Source organism: Dryobates pubescens, chromosome 12, assembly GCF_014839835.1.
Source record: "Dryobates pubescens isolate bDryPub1 chromosome 12, bDryPub1.pri, whole genome shotgun sequence".
Taxonomy (NCBI): Eukaryota; Metazoa; Chordata; class Aves; order Piciformes; family Picidae; genus Dryobates; species Dryobates pubescens.
The window spans coordinates 23131035-23151353 of NC_071623.1; the positions used below are offsets into that span (position 1 = coordinate 23131035).

Here is a 20319-nt window from a genome sequence, read left to right on the forward strand (position 1 = left end):
TGGAAAGTGGATGTCCACCCCAGATCTGCACAGGTTTCAAGAGCTGTGTGCAGGGACCTCACTGCAGGAAGCTTTATTATGTGCTTTAACACCCCTTAAAAGCCAGGGAAGAGCCAATGGCAGTGCTTTGTGCTGTTTCCTGCTAAGGGTCCTGTTGCCCTTTATGTGTTCCCTCACAGGCTTGGATTTCTCTCATGTTATCAAAAAGCAAAATAAAAACCCCCCATGTTCTCCTTCCCATTATCAGATACCTCAGCTCTTAAGCTGAACTAACTTGAACTAACTTTCTGAACATGGACAGTTTACAAACTGGTGCCACAACTTGAGACACACAGTTCCTTGGAGAGAAGGCTAAAACTGTCCCATGTGTTTCCCTGCAGCTTTCCCCTGCAGGGGATAGTTTCAGTTTCAGTATTTTCTGTCTCACAGCTGGCAAACCCTTCAGAGATGTACTTTCCTGAGGGCTGCAGGGAAAAGAGGGGCCCACATATTATCTAGGAGATGTATGCAGTGAACCAAAAATATTCCCCTGCCTTAGAGGCACCAAGCTAATGTGGTAGCTTAACATCGAGTGAAGGTACCAAGTGTAATACTGAGGTAACATCCATGTATATCAGTCTGAGTTGCCTGCAAAGGAAACAAGGTTGTTAGATGCTCGATCCATTGGGGTTTACTGCCTGCCTGTTCCACAGAAGCAAAGTGGATGCACACACATCTCCTTCCCATATTTGAGTATGTTATGGGTGCCTGGCACCCAGTGCCTTGTCTGTCTTTCCAAGGTGCCAAATTACACTGTGCAGCATTCACCTAGACAAGTTCATAAAGGAATCCTGGAACCAAAATCTGTGCCTTAAGACTTTCCCAGGGATTATTGCCCAGAAACCTGTGGCTGTGATTCATCCTTTCATAATAAGAATGAAGCTTACTACTAGGAGAAATACCTAGGGGTTTGGGCTAGTACCTTTTGGTCAAGAGCGAATTTGATTTGAAGAGCCATGGCCAAAACCTGCTTGCTTATTGAACTACTCTGAGCAACATTAATAGCACATGTGAGGGTTGGGGTTTGTTTTGGATTTTGATTCTTTACAGACATCAGAGGAGCTGCTGCCACAGTATGATGAGTGTACAGATGTAGGAACCAAAGCTGCTTATACATATAAGTATCTGATCTCTTGGAGTTCCCAAAGGTAACAAGCCCAGCATTTCACTATGATATGCACATACAAATTGGACTTGGCTTGTAACTGTACCTCACTGGACTTGCGAGGCCTCCTAGGAGATGTGAACAAAACCTGTCTAATTCAACAGAAAGCTGCAGTTGGTCCATGTTGGTTTGTGGCTCTCACTTTAGTTCTCCAAATCAGTGTATTGTGGCTAGTTCTGAGAGATTACTGTCCTGTTGCATGCAGGCCTCTAGATGTCTTCAAAACATTCTTTGATATCAACTGCCACTGAGGGGCTTTATTCATTGCTGTGGTAGGACATATCCTTCATGTCATTAATACCTTTGAGTCTACAGTGAGTTATGTGAACATGGTTCTTCTGTATGTTTGTCACAGTCTTTAGAACTATATTCCTCCCAGACAGAGCAAGCTATGAAGTTGCTTTTTTATATCTGCCTTGCAGCTTTAAAACCACTTCTCCCACTCAGGTTTCAATTGCAATTTATGATTTATCTTTGTTTCTGTAAGTGTTTCGACTCTTTTCAAGACAGATCAATCATTTACTGCATTAATTACCAGGTGTTCAGGTAACTCTGGAGAAGGGATTTCAGTTTGATTTGGAGTAACTTGGACCTTAACTGACCACCTTGACAATCAAATGATAGTAAAGTCAGTACTGAAAAGAAAGTAAAACCACTTATCAGGCCAATCTTTTTCTACATAGGAGCTTCAAAGAGACACCAGGCACATAAAAGCATGCAAACCATCAGGCTTCTTATCCATCTATTTTAAATATATTCCATGATGCTTGCCTAACTAGCATCCAGACAGGTTATGTGCAATTTCAGGATGCTGCTGAATATGAACATCTTATTCCTCTGTTGCTAAACAGGATGGGGAGCAGAGGATTTGCATTCTTCTGGGAGGAAGCCCCTTCCAAGGAAAAACCCTACTCAGTCACCTTTTACTAATGAGTACTTTTAGTCTAATGGTTAATTTAGAAAGAAGTTTTAACCATATAAGTAACTGTTTATATTAGGGAAGTCAGAATTTTCCAGCTAAATCAATCCCATGTGCCTAAACTGCCAATGAATCACTGCTGTCAGTCAAGCAGGAGAAAGTGATTCATGAAGCCATTTTAACAGTGTCTGTAACATGGCTGTTGGTGGAACGTTTGGTAAATGCATCATTATTGCAAGTGTTCTGAATGTGTCAAGTTACAAGCTGGGGAGTTGGGCAAGGTTTATCCCATCCACTGGCCTCTTGCTAGGAGAGGCCAGTACCAAATATGTTCAACAAAGGTACATAGACACTTGGACTCTGTACTTCTCCTGATTTTTCTAGCTGAAGGTAGGCATTTCTTCTGAAGCAAAAGGAATTTTTTTGTGTGTCTTCTAAATCCAATAAGAGAATTTTAACAAATGTAGCTGTGGCATACATATGGATGTGTGACTCTCACGTGACAAATACGCAAAACCAACAGCACCGGAGTGCATTAGCTGGATGTAGCTTGCATTACAGTTTTATTCCCCTCTGGTTTGCTTTGTGTGAAACACAGCATTCATGTGAGGAAAAAAACCCATATATTTAAGTGGGTTGCTAATTCTTTCACTAATATTTTACCCAAATGGTTCATCAGTTCAATTGTTCTCTGTGTTTGATGGGGCTGTGATAATTCCACTTCATTACGCTCGAATGCTGTTGTAGCTATCTGGGCACGTGGCCTGCTTGCTGGGCCCCACTGTGTCCTTGTTGGTAACAATGGCACCATTCAGTCTGTCCCTGGCTTCTCGTTCTGTGGTGAGTCAATCTAGTGTTGGACATTCCATCTTTCCCTTCTCTTTCCCTCCGCTAGTCTGCTGAATGTCCTTTCATAAACTTTGGATATTTACAAACTGATGTTGTAGCACTGACAGTGCAAGGAATGTCACTGCTCCTCCATTATATTCAACAGCAGCAGGAATCCCAGATCCCCAGAGGAAGCTGTGCTACTACTGACCACCTCTCCATCAAGGCTCACAATGCAACGCAGTTGCTAGAGGCTGTTTAGTTAGTTCCTTTCTCAGCCGGTGGTCTTTACACAACTTGCTACCTGCTTTCCACAGAGCACTCTTAAATTGAAGGGACAAAGCCCCCTGTGTATTCTGCTTGCTGTCTCTATGGTCTAAAGACCTGTTGAGTTTGCAAAATGCTAAGAACCGTGATTCTCACGACCTCCCCATGTCTCTTAGAGGAAATATGCCTTCTTCTTTGCTACAAGCTCTTTACTTGGTGTGACCAATTTAACGATTTCCACCTCCCTCTTGTGTTGCCCTCTTGTCCACCCAGGCCCAAAGCTAGGTAAACACCAAATGGCTAAGTGGGCAGCACAGATTTTGGTTCCAGTCTTGCATTTTGTTCCTGGGATGGTCTATCCAGGCAAAAATACTCCTCTGTGTGGAGGCAGCTGTTTGTCAGCCTGAAAATAGAAAGCATGAGATCTCTAGTGAGGTGCAAAATATTCATTGCGGTGTCCTAAATCCTACACAAGCTGAATGAAAAATTGGGGGGGTTTAACCAATGAAATAAAACACAACCCCATGGCGATAGCAATTACAAGTCCAGAGTAATGTGCTGGTGATTTGTTGTAATGTGTGTATGATGTCCAAATCTATGGGCTTCAGAAACATGCATTTTACAATCTTCAGCTGTCTCCCAGCTCCTGCAGTGTGCCTGGCACATGCTGGCACTATGATGGAGAGCCTGCACTCCATAGGGAAGGTGGAGCTGTGCCTGTAGTTCACCCCCAGTCTCAAGAGTCTTTGCCTAGGAACTCCTGACAAGGAGTGAAACAACTGTTTTGTTAGCAAGCCCCTGTGGCACATCCCAACACGGACCTGGGATGATAATAAATCTTCCTCAGAGGAGGGAGATGTTGCCATGACCCATGAGACTCTTTGAGAACCTGAGCAGGAAACGTGAGTAAATTTTTATAACTCTTATGAAAGTTGCTCAGTGTTCACTTTGCTTCTGCCCAGTAGGCTATGGTGACTATATCACCAGCAACTTTGAAGCTGGACACCAAAGCTGGGGGCCTATGTATCCACATTGATCTTATCAGTGGAGAGCCACGCTGTTGAGATGCTTAATTTTCATCATCCTCATTTGAACATTTTCAGGAGTATTTTTGTGCCCCCAGTGATGCCTTCATCAAAGATAGGGTTTGTTATCTGGCTTGAGAGTGTTACCCCTTTGGCCTTGGCACATTTCTGCAGAAGCACACATAAAACCTCTGTGCTTTCTGCTGAACTCCTTATTGAATGCCCTTCAGTGTGCAGCCTATAGCACTGTGAGTTGGCCAGAGCAGATGCTGGATGCTTCTTGAGAACTTTTTATACCCTTCAATGAGAACAAGCTGACATTGCAGCTGGAGCTCAGAAGTCAGAGACCTGTGCAATGAATGCTCTTAACCCTACTAGCCCTGAGACCAATGGTCTCATACAGCAGACTTCCAATAGTGCTCAATGCTGCGTTTCATAATTCATGAACGTGAACAATATTTGCAGGATGTAGGTTTTGAACTGATCTTTGTATGTTCAGACCCTGCTCCTGCCAAAAGGCTTGCATTGGTTGGCTAGGTTTTGATAGGGCATATTTAAAAGAGAAAAAGGAGTGTAGGGAACAAAGAGGGGTTAGGGGCAGAGCTTCATCATTACACTGAGAAGATCACTTGACCTGTCTAGCCTGACACTTGTGTTGAGGTAAAGATTATAAAGATGTTTGCAAAATGTGTTACGATTCAAGCTCATGACCATGTGTAGCATTCACTCTGAGTTTTCCAGCCTTTCAGTTTTTTATCAGTTGCAGAGTATAATCCCCATTTAAGGACAGGGAAACTGAGGCAATGTGACTCATCAAGGTTACACAAGAAGATGGGCACGAGGAACCTTGAGAGTCTGCGTTGCAGTGTTGGGCTTGAACGTCTCTGTGTACACTTCTGGGTTTGAAAAAATACTCCATCTGGACCAAGAAAGTTTTCTGTGTACACTGGTTGGCCAAATTTCAAATCCTGTCTCCATCAGGCTGGTGGTCTGTTTCAGTAGCTCTTTAATTTTTTTAAACCAACTGATTCTAGTTGAGGCATGAAATATATTTCATAAACGTTCCATCAGCTTAAAATGTTGGGAATGACTCTGCTTTGTGTGTAACATGGATGAAATAGTTGAGAGACATATTTATGAAATGATCAACATAAAATAAAAATCTCAAAGCTTTAATCTCTGAGGCCACCATTATCATAGAATCATGGAATCAATAAGGTTGGAAAAGACCTCAAAGATCATCAAGTCCAACCTGTCACCCAACACCTCATGACTACTAAACCATGGCTTCAAGTGCCACGTCCAATCCCTTTTTGAACACCTCCAGGGACGGTGACTCCACCACCTCCCTGGGCAGCACATTCCAATGGCCAATAACTCTTTCTGTGAAGAACTTTCTCCTCACCTCGAGCCTAAACTTCCCCTGGCTCAGTTTGAGACTGTGTCCTCCCTGCAGAATGCAGATTTGTTTGTAGGGTATGAGTGGCACACTTTTGTCCTTTAAAAAAATTACAGAGGAAGAAGGGCCCAGAAAATAAACACAGACCCCTATCATTCTATGGGAATAATTATCCCACTGAACATGGGGGCTCAGGTTCAGCTCTTTGGTGCTCTGCTTTTACGCTGATGTAGCACTGTTGGAAGAGAGGTGGTGCCTTGGGCCTGTGAGCATTGAGCAGCCGTGCTAGTCCTGGCTCCCTGATGCACAGGGTTTCGGATGGAGCGCTGTCATCAAAAGCTGCACTAACCAGCTTTTCATGTTGGAGTGCAAGAACTCACTCATGACAGTGTTTTGTAAACATTGGTTTCTGAGCAGCGCCATTTCCACTCTCCAGATACTGCTCCTTTGCAGTGCCATAAGAATGGGAAGGTAATTGGCTTCCAGAAAACAAGTGTATTGGAACAGCAGGAAAAAACACGTGTGGTTATGAAAACTGCTCTGTATGGGCAGATGACTGCATTTACAGGAAGCCTTCTCAGCTCTTTCACATGCAGTGGGAATAGAGGGATATTGGCCTGTCCAGAACAGCTTGTCTATCATTGTGTGCTGCATTAAATAACCAGGCTGAGTAGGATAACTGTGCTCATTGAGTGGGGAAGGAAACCGCTTATTCTTCCAACTGGACTCCATGCCTCCCTTGAGAGACAGCATTTATAAAGAACAAGCCCATCCGTTACAAATTAATGCCTTAAAAGTTAGTGGAATTCACCAACACCCCTCCCCCGAAGGTTTCCTCATCCAGCTCTTGCTCCACAGGAGGGAGGTTTCAAACAGAGCTCAGTGGAGGGTTTCTCCGTTTTCGCAGAGCTGCTTTTGGCTGCATAGAAAACTGATGCTTGAAGCAGTACCTAGAAGCTTGTTTTCTCTCAAAATAAATAGCACATTCTGCCACCTCTTCTCAGAGACTTCCCCTTCATTTATTTTTTCTTTTAAACTTGTAAATCAAGCACCAGCTGCTCTTGCAGGAGAGAGAGAGGTTGAAATTCCTGTTGTTTTGGCCATATCCCCCTTTGCATCTTCTGCCCTGGCTCTGTCTTTCCCCCGTTACCTAAAGGGCTTGGCCTTTTTTTGTCCTCCTTCAAAAACTGCCCCAGATGCCTTTAGATGCTGGAATGGTAGTGGTTAGCCCCTTTTGGACACTAGTTTTGTTGCAGGGGACAGGCTGAGCCTCTAAGCCTTTGAAACCTGAATTCATCACGTTTCATGTTTTGCTCAGGCTGGCTATATTCTTGTCTCTCCTGATCCTTCAACTGCAAGCTCTTGGGGACTGGGAAGGGCCTTCTGTGGCGCTGTTTTGGCAAGGTCTGTCACTGTGGGATTCAGCAAGGGATATAACGTGGCCCATCATTAGTTTTGTGACACGGAGGTGACATGAAACAGAAGTAATCTCAAATTCATTAACTTCTCAGGAGAAAAGAAAGTGCCTTTTTGGTTACATAATCTGCAAATGACAAACTTGGGACGTCTGAAATGTCTCTTCAGCGGTAGGTGTGAATGTACAACATCAATGTTTTCTTCTCAAAACGCGTAGGTTGATTACTGCTTTTCTTGACACTGCCAATTTTTGCTACCATATGTTCTCCTTTTGCAAAACCTTTCGCACTGTTCAGTTAGCTTGATGTAAACAGAGGATGCTGGATCTCATGTTTCAGAAATGCTAAGGCTATAGAGGCACCACCTGAAATTGTGTGTGGATGGTCTTTCTGAAACTCTGCTCCAAGTTCTGCCTACCATACCTTTTCTTCCAGCTGTTTGTCTTCAGAAGAAGAGGTTTCAAGTGCCAGATAAAATGGGGGGGTGTGAAGCAATGCGGTGCTACCTGGGCATTTCAGGTTCTGTTGGTGTCTCCAGAAGGCCAGGCACAGCCAGGCTCTTCATCTTATGCTGTGTCTCTCTTGCAACTAGGATGTCAACGCAGGCGAGGGGAGCGAGTTCACTGACAGTGGTATCGAAGGAGCAGCCACGGATACCGACCTCCTTTCTAGACGATCCAACGCTACCAACTCAAGCTACTCCCCAACGGCCAGTCGGGCTTTCATCGGCAGCGACAGCGGGAGCAGCTCCACGGGCGATGGGATTCGCCAGGGGGTGTACGAGAACTTCCGCCGGGAGCTTGAGATGAGCACCACCAACAGTGAGAACCTGGAGGAGGCCGGCTCTGCACTTAGTGATGAGCAGAGCAGTGGCACCCTTAGCTCCCCAGGGCAGTCAGACATCCTGCTGACGGCTGCTCAGGGCACGGTACGGAAAGCTGGGGCTCTGGCAGTGAAAAACTTCTTGGTGCACAAAAAGAACAAGAAAGTGGAGTCGGCGACGCGCAGGAAATGGAAGCACTACTGGGTTTCCCTGAAAGGTACAGAGCAAGTGTGCAAGGGTTTAGCCAGATGAGTATTCTCAGTGTCCTGTGGGTTGTGTATTGCTGCAGATGAAGGAATCTATAGTATAGACTCTTAACAAAAGGTGCCGTGAACTTCACTAAAATTAACGTCAAGTGTGAGGAGTCCTCCTGATGGTTTTTAAAGGTGGCTTTTACTTGACCTTTATTGACACACTAATGTTTTGACATGCATGTAGACCAAGACACGTAACTGCAGCACTGAAGCGGGATCATACTCTGCTTTGAGTCCTGCTGGCACCACCTGGGGTGGCTTCTCCAAGCACTGGGTATTTTCCTTAAAACACAGGCCTATGGTTTGCTGATAAATTAAATACCTGGGTGCAGCCATGGGCTCCTGACAGTGAGAGTTTGCTAGTGATGATGTTGGCTCCTGGCATGCAGGGACTCCATCTATGCATGCATTCTTCTCATGCTTAGAACCGTGGCGTCTCCTTCTCCAAGATGTGCTTCATGAGTTGAAAAACCCTGAGAGTTGCAAAGCATTTGTGGTGTGGATGAGAAGTCATGGTTTGGTCATTGATGCTGGCTTTTGACTTGGGAGACATTGGCTCTGGCTGTGTCACTCATCTTGCAGCATGCAGCCCCATAGCAGCTGGCTGTCCTGCTGGTTGCCTGTGCCACAGACTTTTTTCTCTCTGAATTTTTACAGTTCCTACTAGGAGCATGTTTCAACCCTTTTTTGGGTCTGAGTGCTTATAAATGCACATAAATGTTACCAGAGCAGTGAAACTCAGGAGTTGGCCTCCAAAAGTGACCTCTGACTAATCTTCATGGAGTTGCATTAGCAGCAAAATGGAAAGCAGGGTTTTGGGACTGACCTCACTCTCTGCCACTGTAACTGGCCCTCCCTGTGAGCCAGAAGAAGCAAAACCATGTCCCCTGCTGTAGGTTTGGTTACCAAAGTACAGCTGCAATCCTATTTGGCCTGCAGAGCACTGTTTTTGAAAATTGTGTGGCACTACTTTAAAACCAACAGCAAAATTAGGTGCCAGCTCTTCCTTGGGGTGATTAGAGAGACTGGGGAAATGAGAGAGAGGGAGGGCTTAGGGGCAGTGGGGAGCCCTAATCTCCTGGAAGGGAGGCCCTGTGGCAGGAAGGTCTTGCTGTGAGGAGCAGGCAAACAAAGGGCCATCTGGGAGGAAAAAGGGGAAGGATGAGCACAGGGACGATGTTATTTTAAAGTGCTTTGACTCAAGTGGAGTGTTTGCTCCTTAGATTGCAGTGCTTTAATAAGGTTAGTGTTTAAACGAGCCTTTGAAGTTAACAGCTGCTATTGTTTGGCTGCAAATAGTTTTCTGAGAGGCTGGGTAACAGGGCATCTCTTTGCACCAGAGGGCTGTTCCCAGTGGCAGAGAAACAATGTGCCAGTTTTAGTCTAAAATAATTGTAGACAACGTGAGAAGGTGGAAGGGAGAGGAGACCCTTTTTTGAGGGTCTCCCAAATTGCAGGCTTTTCTTCGCAGCCCTAGAGAATTGTCGAGATTGTTTGGTAAAGCCAAGCAGGTTGTTTGCTCTCCCCAGCTAAAGTGCAGTTTCCATTTTGGCCGTATTACCATTGAGTCAGAGATGAAATGTTAATAGTGGAATAAGGATTTAGTTTATGCTCTTTGTTTATTTGTTGGTGTTTTTGTGTACATCAGTCTTTCAGCAAGCACAGCTCATTCCAGGCCATTTTTCTTTCAGTTACTCATCTGCATTCAGTAATTAAATCACTCGATCTTTGCCTTGCAGGGACTACAGCAGCTAACAGCTGCAGGAGGCAGAGGAAGGACCATGGAGGTTTTGCCTGGGGGCCTGTCTGCTCCAGAGTGCCAGCTGACTGGCTCACAGCTGTCTGGGCACAGCCAGAGGAGACAGCTATCATACCTGTGTCATCCTTTTGGTCCCCTCAGTGAGACAGGATGGCTTTAAGTCCCCACTTCGGGACTTAAAGTGATATTTCTTATCTGGGGCTGTATTTTACCACCTGTGACCCCTTCTCTGCTCTTGTCTGCGGCTGTTTCAGCAGTCATAAGGCAAATAGAATGGCCCTGCTAGTGCACAGCTTGGTGCACCACACAGCTTGTGGCATTCCCCCACAGTCTAAAAACCACTGTCTTGTCAGGCCAACTGGGTCACTCCTGGTGCTCTCTGCTGTGGGGCTGAAAACTTGAACAGGCCCTGGCAAATCCTCCCTCGTCCCTGTGACAGTTTCACGGATGATTTATGGTCCCAAGTATTAGCGCTGCATAGATGAATCGTATTAGCACTGAACAGAGAATGCTGCATTTAAATGTGTTGCTTGCTAATATACAATCATCTCTTCTAGGATGCACGTTGTTTTTTTATGAGACTGATGGCAGATCTGGCATTGACCACAACAGCATCCCAAAGCATGCAGTCTGGGTGGAAAACAGCATAGTGCAAGCTGTGCCTGAACACCCCAAGAAGGACTATGTCTTCTGTCTCAGCAACTCCCTTGGGGATGCTTTCCTCTTTCAGGTTGGTTTGATTTGAGGGTTTTACAAAGTGCTTTTTTTCTCTCCTTCATCCCACCAGCAAAGGAGGATATGTTAGCTCTGGCTCAGATCAGTGAAGAATCCTGCTGAACTCCAGTAGGTTTGGGATTTTCTTCTGGCAGTGCAAGAGGAAGGACACAATATATCCAGTAACAGACACTCAAGAGACCCAGCTCCCCAAGTGAATCACTTACAGATCTGCTCTTTTTATTGACTGACTGGTCCCTGTTTGTGTAGATGGTTGGAAAAAAACCTAAGAATTAAGAAAGATTGTTACATCCCTGTAAAAACTGAGAATTTTGCATGGTTTGCCAACATGCTTATCACATACAGCCCAGGCCAGTTACCACACAGGACATACAATAGTGCATTAAATGTGCTGTAACACAGCCTGTGTCTTGTAAAAGACATATCAAAAGTGGGACCTTATGGAGAGGCTCAAGGGGTTTAGAAAACCAGGAGGAGTTTGAAGTGCAAAGGGATACTTAGACCTCCATATATTCACCCAGTGGTGCTGCAAAACCTAGTTCCCCCTCCAGTATTTGTACAAACCTTAGTCAGCATCTTGCTGTTGCCCAAGAGGAGGCTAAAATTGTGTGTTTCATTTTTTTTAGTCAGAAAACAGAAATTGCATAGGGCACATTAAAAAAAAATAATAACCCAGTATGTTATTCAAAGTCCATACATTAGCTGATGTGTTTCATTGAGAGAGATTTCTGTATTTTGGTAAACTACTGCTTCCCTGAGTGATTTTTAGGATTTGGCGTTCTACTTCCTTACAGCAAGTTGTCACTAATCAAGGTGTCACACGCTTTTGTTTGTACTTGTCAGCCTGTGCTCCAGTGGTGCCATTTCTTCCTCTTTTGATTCAGTTTTATTCACCAGAAGAATCCCTTAATTATTTCCCTTTCCTTTGACAAGGTATTCAGAGTGTTTTGCCTTCTTAAACCTGAAACTACTCTTTGGTAGGATATACACCCTCCCCCTCCCCCATCATCACTACCCTGTACTACAGAGCACATCTTTTAAGTGACATTGTCTTATAGGTCCTTGTGGCTGTGCTAAACAGGAGGCTAGAGTCTCAAACTAGTGCAAAATAAAGGAAAAAACAGCAAACCATCCTGACTCCAAGGAAGTGGTGCTGGCTTACCTCCTGAAGAGACTGAATATCTGATTGCATATTGAAAAAAACCCAAAACAAACAAGCAACTTTTTCTGCTTTTTCTCAGACTAGCTTTTCTGCCACCTTAATCTGAATTTTCCTCAGCTGTTAGTGTAAGACTGCACTGCTCCTTTCTGCTTTATGCCTTTCATGGGCAGGGCATATGCGTTTTGCCACTTGGATAAGTTCATCCAGGTGGTAAGTGTGGTGCTTGTGCTTGAAAGGTTGTGGAGCACCACTTCCTCTCGATCTAACGATCCGGGCTGTAAAGTCTTTCCCATGCAGTTTACTAAGGAAAAACCTCAATTGTCATAAAACTAATGCCAGGGGATGGCTAAATACTGAAAAGTTCACATTCAGTACGTTATTTCTTTTGTGGCCACACAGGGTGCTATTGATGAGAAGCACTCTGTCATTATGCCATGGGTAGATTTTCATGTAACTTTGTGGGAAAAATAAAAAATGAACCTTTTCAATGAAAATAATTTAGACTGCCTTGCAGGAATTTTTCCTTGATGTATCTCTTCTGCCATAGAACCTATACATTGCTAGTGAAGCAGAAGAGAAAGGAGGAATGGTTTTGGGGAGAAGTGAAAGAAACCAGCTGCCCTGGTGGAAGTAATGTGTGAGTGACTGTGCTGTAGGGCTTGCTCCGCTGCGCTCAGAGCAGCTGACCACGTGTTACTTAACTGCTCCTGTCATACACATCCATCCACACATCACACACTGCTGTAGTAGTGGTTTTGATGAGAAGAAACCAGGAGACTATTTCTGTCCTATGGAGACTGTGTGCTTGGGGAGAAAAATAGGGTTGCTTTGTAATGTGTACTGATATTGGACATCTTTTAACAAGCCTTCCCACTGCATTGCACCTAGAGACATCACATACCTCCTACACGATGATTCCTTGCTCAGTCAGTTCTTATCATGCCTACACAAATCCATTACTTGCAGATGTCACATGCATTTTCCAGGAGCTTGGAGCAACATGTGACACCATATACTTATGTATCAGATGTTTGCAGCTTGTTTATGTGGTCCCTTCTGTTGAGAAGTGGAGTGATTCCCCATGCCTACTCATCTATCAGGAGAGCCTTCAGTTCCTGAAATTCTTTCCAGATTCTTTTTTTAAACAAAAAGGGAAGTTGATTCTAATGGTATACAGATAAGATGTTGAAATTTAATAAGAGGAACCTTTTGCTATGATGGTTTTGCTAAGAATTATCAAAACATACCATCTCATTGTAAGCCCAGTGCTACTGTCTGCTCTGTTGGGGGCTAGGTTTCATGACCTGGCTGTAGGCAATGGGTCCCCCATCTGCAAACAGTTGTTTTTATCAGAAATGCCTCAGCAAGAGGGCCTCAACATGTCTTCAGCAGTGGCAATAAGACGTTGTAAGACCCTGTCTGTGAATGAGAGCTTGGTGATGTTATTACCACGGCAAAGAACCTGACCAGTTGTGACCACCAGGACAGCAGCAAGAGTGACCTTCTTTGTCTATCCTGGCAACTGGAGAAGTCATACTGTGCTGTCTATTAATAGATAGGTACCATCAGAAAGTTTAATTAGAGCAAGGTGGTTTGGCACCTTGCTGCTTTTTCAGCCACAAGCCAAATGCCAGTGTGGTTACTGCTAAAAGCTGACACTCAGAGAAACTCTGCTGTGACTCTATGAGTTGGCTGTAAATTTAGTTTTACAACCTACTGTAAAAAGGAATAAAGTTTAATAGGACAGCTAAGATTTGCTTTTTATGTTGAAAGTCTGGAAAAGGAACACTTTGAAATATTCTTTGTTCTTTGTCTCTAATGGGAATGTACTCATGTGCCATGCTCCAGCCTTGATGATTCTCATAGAATTATAAAATCACAGAATGGGTTGCACTGGGAGGAACCTTAAGATCATCTGGTTCCACGATCTAGATCTCCAACAGTTGCTCAAAGCCTCATCCAACGTGGCCTTGAACATTCCTTATTCCTAAACTGTTACAGGATGCACAGGAAGGGACAGTACCACAGTTGTGAAAACTATGAAGAACCTGCCTTTAAGGATAGCAACATTTTTGTCCAGAGTGATTTGGCACCATCATAAGTGGCAAACTTGTTTGTCAATGCAACATAATAAAGCAACTCATAAGTATCATGGTCACATTTTATGCCATCAGTTTATTACTAACTGATGCATGCTAAAAAAGCTCTCTATGCTGTGAAGAGCACAGAGGCTGGTATGTTCCTTGACTTAAGGAATTAGAGGATTTAGACAATGTCAATAAGTCTTGGGCTACAAATTCCGGCAACATTACACTGAACAAGGAAGGTGATTCCTAAGACCTTGCTTGGAAACACAGACAGATACAGGTGCAATCCTAAGTGCCGAATGCCCAAGTGCTGACTTAAAAATGGCCTGTGGTTTTTATCACATCTCTCATCAGTCGATTTAAGGCTTTGAATCATAAGATCAAAGGGAAAGGAAACCCCTTTGAGTTGCATTTGTTAATCTCCAATTCATTTTAAAGAGGATGCTGACTTCTTTTTCCCCTCTTTCCCTCTCTCCAGACCTCTAGCCAAACTGAACTGGAGAACTGGATCACAGCAATCCATTCTGCTTGTGCCACAGCAGTGGCAAGGCAGCACCACAAAGAGGACACTGTCAAACTTCTGAAAACAGAGATAAAAAAGCTGGAGCAGAAGATTGATATGGATGAGAAGATGAAGAAAATGGGTGAAATGCAACTGTCCTCAGTTACAGATTCCAAAAAGAAGAAGACCATACTGGATCAAGTAATCTCTCTTGCTTGTGTGAAATAAATCCCTAGCAAAGAGTGAAGGCATTCTTCAGATTGACAGTATCCCTGTCTCCTCCCACTATGCTGTGTGTGTGTGTGCTGGCTGAGCTCCCCAGGGCAGGCAGGACATGTTTGCAGGAGAGCTGTGCTGGCTTGCCCTGGCTGCACCATTTCTCCACACAGCATGTACTAAGGTTCAGTGTGGGCTGCCCTGGCCTCCATGCAAGAGATTTGTCTAGCCACTCAGAGGCTGAGTGAGGGCTTTAGGGGCGTGAAGAAGCTGCCAAGCCACGGCAGTAGTATGCCTTAGGGAGGAGCTGGTTGTAGACCAACAAATGCTGCTTTTGCTGTTGTCTTAGGCATGGAAGAGGCTGGTTCTTGTGCTGTTTTCTGCCTGTTACAATGACCTCATGGCTGCAGCCCTGGCTGCCCCTTGAGATCGCTCCTTCTGACTTCAAGTGGACAACATAGCTGTATTTCAGAAGCAGAGAGCCTAGAGCAGATGTCTCTCCTGCTGCTGCAGTACCACCTTATTTTAAGAAACTAACATATGGCTCCTGTTTCATTAGTTTGTAGCTCTTTACCACGGCTGCCAAATGCGCCTGTAATGCAAACCATAGGGAATGGCTGGGGCCATCATGCACTAAGCTAAAGAGATTTCCTACCTCGTGCAAGCCCATGAAGAGGGGGTGTAAAAGGGGAAGATACTTGTCTCCATTGAAGGGGCTTCACTCAAAGGCTGTCAGTCAAGAGTGAGGAAGCAGAGCAGTCTCTCTCTTTATATTACTGAGTTTTTCTGAACACTGAAACTGTTTCCTATCAGCAATTTGAATTATTTAAAGCCCTTACATAGGCTGATTATAGCACTCATCCACTGATAAGATTAATTATCCCCAGTGTACTATGCTTGTTCAAGTATGGCAAGCTCTGTTGATGCTTACAGCAGTGCTGCTGCTGCAGCTGCTGGTTTGGGGTGCTCTGTATGTAGAATTTGGTAGGGTTTGGTCTTCTTGTTTCTCAGACGCCCTTGATGCATGAAGGAAGTCTCTTAAGGGACTGCTTAGAAAAGAGTCCTAGAACACAAAGACATTTAAATCCCATTAATTAACGCTGTATCAAAGGAGCAGTTGTCTCAGGAGAAGACTTCTGCCATGAATGTATAAAAAAGTTGTTTTCCATCTAATGAAAACTATTTTATTACTTGTGTCCTTTTGGGAGTTGAGAGGGTTGGGGAGAGTGGGAAAGAAGGGGGATCAAGGGCTCTTGAGTGAGATGAGCATCGGTGACAAATGTGTGCTACTGGAAACAGTGGAATTTTTTGAAGGTATTTACCTGCCTTTTTCTCCTTCTCTCCACTTCTCACGTGTCTCAATCTTCACTGTGCATAGATCTTTGTTTGGGAACAAAATCTTGAACAGTTCCAGATGGACCTATTTCGGTACCGCTGTTACTTGGCTAGTCTCCAAGGAGGGGAGCTCCCAAACCCTAAAAGACTGCTCGCTTTTGCCAGCCGTCCAACAAAAGTTGCAATGGGCCGCCTGGGAATCTTTTCAGTCTCCTCGTTTCATGCACTGGTAAGTTTGAATAGAGGCCAGGGGTCAGCTTTGCCAACCTGCAAATGGCTTCATGTATCTGATGCAGAGATCATGTTGACAAACAGCAGTCTGTACCTGGGAAGTGAGCCCTTACCTTAGCGTGCAGAATATTCTGCTTCCCGAAAGAGGCGTGCATCTATAGATTAAGAAGCAGATACTTTGCAAGCTGTAGCCTTATGGAAGTGGAGCACAATGTTTCTCCTAAACACATGACTTTTTAGAATTTCCAGATCTACAGTATAAACATTAGTTCTATAAACAGATGTTCTTATTACAAGACCAGGCTCATCTCATGTCTAATGTCTGTCCATGGACTTGGTCCAAAAATCCTGTGAAGTCAATGGGAATTAGTATGATGCCCTTAGCATGTGTTGTTGGCTTACACCTTCTTGAACATGGCTTGCTTTCTACCATATGGATTAAACCACTAACCTAATAGAATAGAATAGACCAGATTGGAAGAGATCTTCAAGATCATCGTGTCCAACTTATCATCTAACACCACCTAATCAACTAAACCATGCAACCAAGCACTCTATCAAGTCTCCTCCTGAATACCTCCAGTGATGGTGACTCCACCACCTCCCCAGGCAGCCCATTCCAATGGCCAATCTCTCTGTCTGTGTAGAACTCCTTCCTAACCTCCAGCCTAAACCTCCCCAGCGCCAGGTCAAGCGCGGGCCAGGGCTCGGCGACGTTCAGCCCTAAACCATCTGCACACAGTTCCTCAGGTGCCAGTTTTAAGCAAGAGGGAGAGCAAAGGTGATGAGATCAGTGGTCTGCTGTCAGGGCAAGCAGCCATTACTACCTAATATCCAGTCTCCTGTTGTCAACATCTGATGTTTTTGAGGGGGGAGGAGGGAAAATGTTCTTCTATGCTACTTACGTGGCAAATAATGTTTAAAAGGTTTGCTTAAGTTCGTGTAACAGCCCAGTCTGTAAAAATCCAAGGAAATGTATTGCACAGTGATAGGCTTTTAATGAGTTTAAATCAACTTCCTGTAGTTTCTGCTTGGACTCCTGAAGCTTCACAGAAATAGCTGAGCTCCACTGTTGTCTTGTAGATGTCAGCTGTACCCTTCAGTTGAATCCAGAGCTGTAGTTCAGTCAGGGGCGTTGTTATTCTTTTATACTTGAAGAGACGAGCGTCATCATCCTGATAATTGCTGGTGGATTTATGTGGTTTTTTTTTTTAAGTGCCAGGCTGTAATTTGCATTTGTGCTTCTTTTTTTGCATCTAGCAAAGCGCTGAGCGTTGGCCTGAAAAACAGTCTGCTTCTTCATGCTGGTGTCTCTTGAGAGCCAAATGAAAAAAAACTGTTTTGAATGCGTTGTGTTTGAAAAGACACGTGCTTTCTTCTCTTCTGTCGTGTCCTCCTTTGCCCTCAGTAGCGTGGAGATGCTGCAGTGAGTCTCAGACTCGAGCTGGGGGCTGCATGGAGATAGCATGGCATCTCTAGCTCTCCTGAAGATATTCCCTAGCATGCTAGTCAGAGTTCGTGCTAAGTCTGCCAGGTGCCTCTGCACAAATGTCCCAGGTACAAGTAGGAAATATCTCACAAGTCCAGGCTGTGGAAATGGAGGTGCTTGCAGTAGTGTTTAAGTTCTCCTTTTCCTTGGTTTCTCCATGTTTCTCAAGGAGGACCGCCATTATTTGTACAGCGACAGTTCCCTGGGTACACCAGCGGCCAGCCTTCAGCTCATCCTGTCTTTATACGAGTGTTTTTATCTGCTGCACCCAAACAACCAGTTTATCATCTTTATAGCTTGGGGCATCACTCAGAGATTCAGGTGTTCCCACTGGGGTTGCCAAATGACAGTCACACTTAGCTGGTTTCGGTTGTGGGAATCCTGTACAAAGGTGTTCCAGGAAGTGTACGGCCGAGTCGGTAGGGTGGGTCTGTCTGTGTGTCTGTCTAGCTTCACCTGGTGCTGATGTTCATACTTGCCATCTCCTACCACTCCCTTTTTTGCAGGAGAGGAGCTTACTCTCCTAAGGCTACCTCCACTTGGGAAACCTACTTAAACTTCAGCTTAAACACTTCACCTCTGACTAATGTTGCACTAATTTCTAGCAGAGGTTCCTCATTTTGGAAACGCTCCCCAAATATTTGGTCTTGGTAAAGGCAAATATCTTTAAGTTCCAATGGGGTGGCCACAGGCCATTTTTTAAGTGCCCAGGCAGTTAACACTGCTCTAATCAAAAGGGTCATTGAAACTCCCTTATTTCCCCCCCCCCCCCCCTTGTGTTTTGCTCTCTCCTTCAAATGTTGCTATCTTTAGGGAAGTGCAGGCTTTAAATACCTTGAGCTATTTGCAAGCCTTTATCCAGCCCTGTAGGAATTACAAGTCAGTTCCAGGATGCCCAGAGTGCTTTCCATGGGAAACAGGAAAGAGAGGTATTTCAGAAGCAACATGCAAGTTTGGAAGTCTCATGCTTTGTGTGTCCAGCTTTGAAACATTGTTAGGAAGGGGAGGGGAAAAAAAGAAAAGGAAAAAAGCAAAAACCCAAAACTGTTTCTGTTGCTGAGGCTTTACTCTGTGATGATCAGGTTGGTTCAGAATGCCTCAGATTCAATGGCAAAGAATTGGGGGAGTGGTACTATCCATTTAATTGTTGATATTTGATGTTGGCAGAAGTGAGTTAAGTGGCAGTGAGAAGGAGGTAGCCTGGCAACATCACCATTGTCCCTGTTGTGAAAACACATCGTTGCTGTAGTATTTGCCTTTTTTTTTTCCAAAGCAGATTCTACTGTTGGATTATGTAAGCCATGGGGCAGTGGGATGCTGCAACCTTTCAGTTTAAAACCATGTGGCTTTGACAGGTGGCAGCTCGCACAGGGGAGTCGGGAGTGAGGAGAAGGACACAGGCCATGTCCAGGTCTGCCAGTAAAAGGAGAAGCAGGTTTTCTTCTCTTTGGGGGCTGGATACTACCTCAAAGAAAAAGCAAGGGAGGCCAAGCATTAATCAGGTAAGTGTGTGGAAGTTTGTGATGTTGTTGTTTTCAAGGTCTGTTTGTTAGCGTGCAGAAGGCAGCTCCTGGAGAGTCACTTGCATCAGGCACTTACACAGCTAACCTTGGCCTTGCCTGTTTAGTCTTTCATGGCCTGTAGTCATCTCATTCCACATCCTCTTCAAAAATCAGTGACTGTAATTACAGATAAATATACAGCAGCTCCTAGCAAACAAGGTTTGGGACTGGCACCTTCTTTAGCCAAATTGATTTGATTTCTCCTGTTGTTTGGTTTCTGCTGCTACTGCTTTTGTTGGCATTACCTTCCCTAAACTCAGGACTAACAAAGCAGAAATGTAAGGTAAATATGACTTTTGAAGGGGGAAAAAAAAAGGTGCAGACTTGTTTGTTTCTTTAACATTAGGAGTTTGTAGAAGATTTAAAATGTAGCTGAGTTAGGGGAAAACTTGCTCAAGTAACAAAAAGCTCTGCATTTAGTAGGAACAGTCCTTGTTTTGCTTCAGATTTCTAAACTGCAAAAGCTGTACTGTTTCCAACAAGTCACTGCCCAGATCTCTCTCTAGAAAACGTGGTTTAATGTGGTGGGAAGGTGCTTCCCTGTTATTCTTTCCAAACATCCCTAATTATGGCTTTCAGTTTTTGAGACTCATACCTCATCTAATTGCAGGAAATGTAGGCTTTTCTTTCTCGTCTTTCACTTTTTGAGGGGAGAAAGGATTGGGACACATGTTGTTCTGTGCCCTGTGATTTTTTCCTTCGTTCTGTTAGAGCAGCAGTGGGTGTTTGTTGTGTTTAGCAGAGGATGAATGCTGAAAATTTGTTTATCTTGTTTTTAATGAGACATTAAAAGCTTTGTACTTATGTACCTCAAATCAAGCACAGTCCCTTGTCTTGAGCTAGGATCCTGCCCATGCTGTGTCTTCAGACCTGTCTTCTATTCCTGAACTCATTTTTTTTCCCCCACCTCTTTTACATTCCCCACCCCCCACCAGTAGCCACCTCACTCCCCAATAAGCAGAGGCACAAAAAGAGATTTTGTTCCAGTTTAAAGAAAAGTGATACTGGAGAGAGTCAAAGAAAAAGTGAAGTTTTGAGAAAGCAGCAGAATGTCTAAATGTAGTGCCTGAACACATTTCTCCTGCCCATGCATAGTAGCATGCAAAC

General features: G+C 44.3%; 1 protein-coding gene across 1 annotated transcript in view; it reads left to right on the forward strand.

Moving 5' to 3' along the window:
• The window catches only part of TIAM1 (TIAM Rac1 associated GEF 1), a 126182-nt gene that overhangs the window by 44326 nt on the left and 61537 nt on the right, over positions 1-20319 (forward strand). The window contains exons 3-7 of the mRNA XM_054166128.1: positions 7650-8097; positions 10451-10623; positions 14356-14580; positions 15974-16159; positions 19006-19152. Of these exons, the coding sequence (XP_054022103.1) occupies positions 7650-8097; positions 10451-10623; positions 14356-14580; positions 15974-16159; positions 19006-19152 (1179 nt within the window). The remainder of the gene's footprint in view (positions 1-7649; positions 8098-10450; positions 10624-14355; positions 14581-15973; positions 16160-19005; positions 19153-20319) is intronic.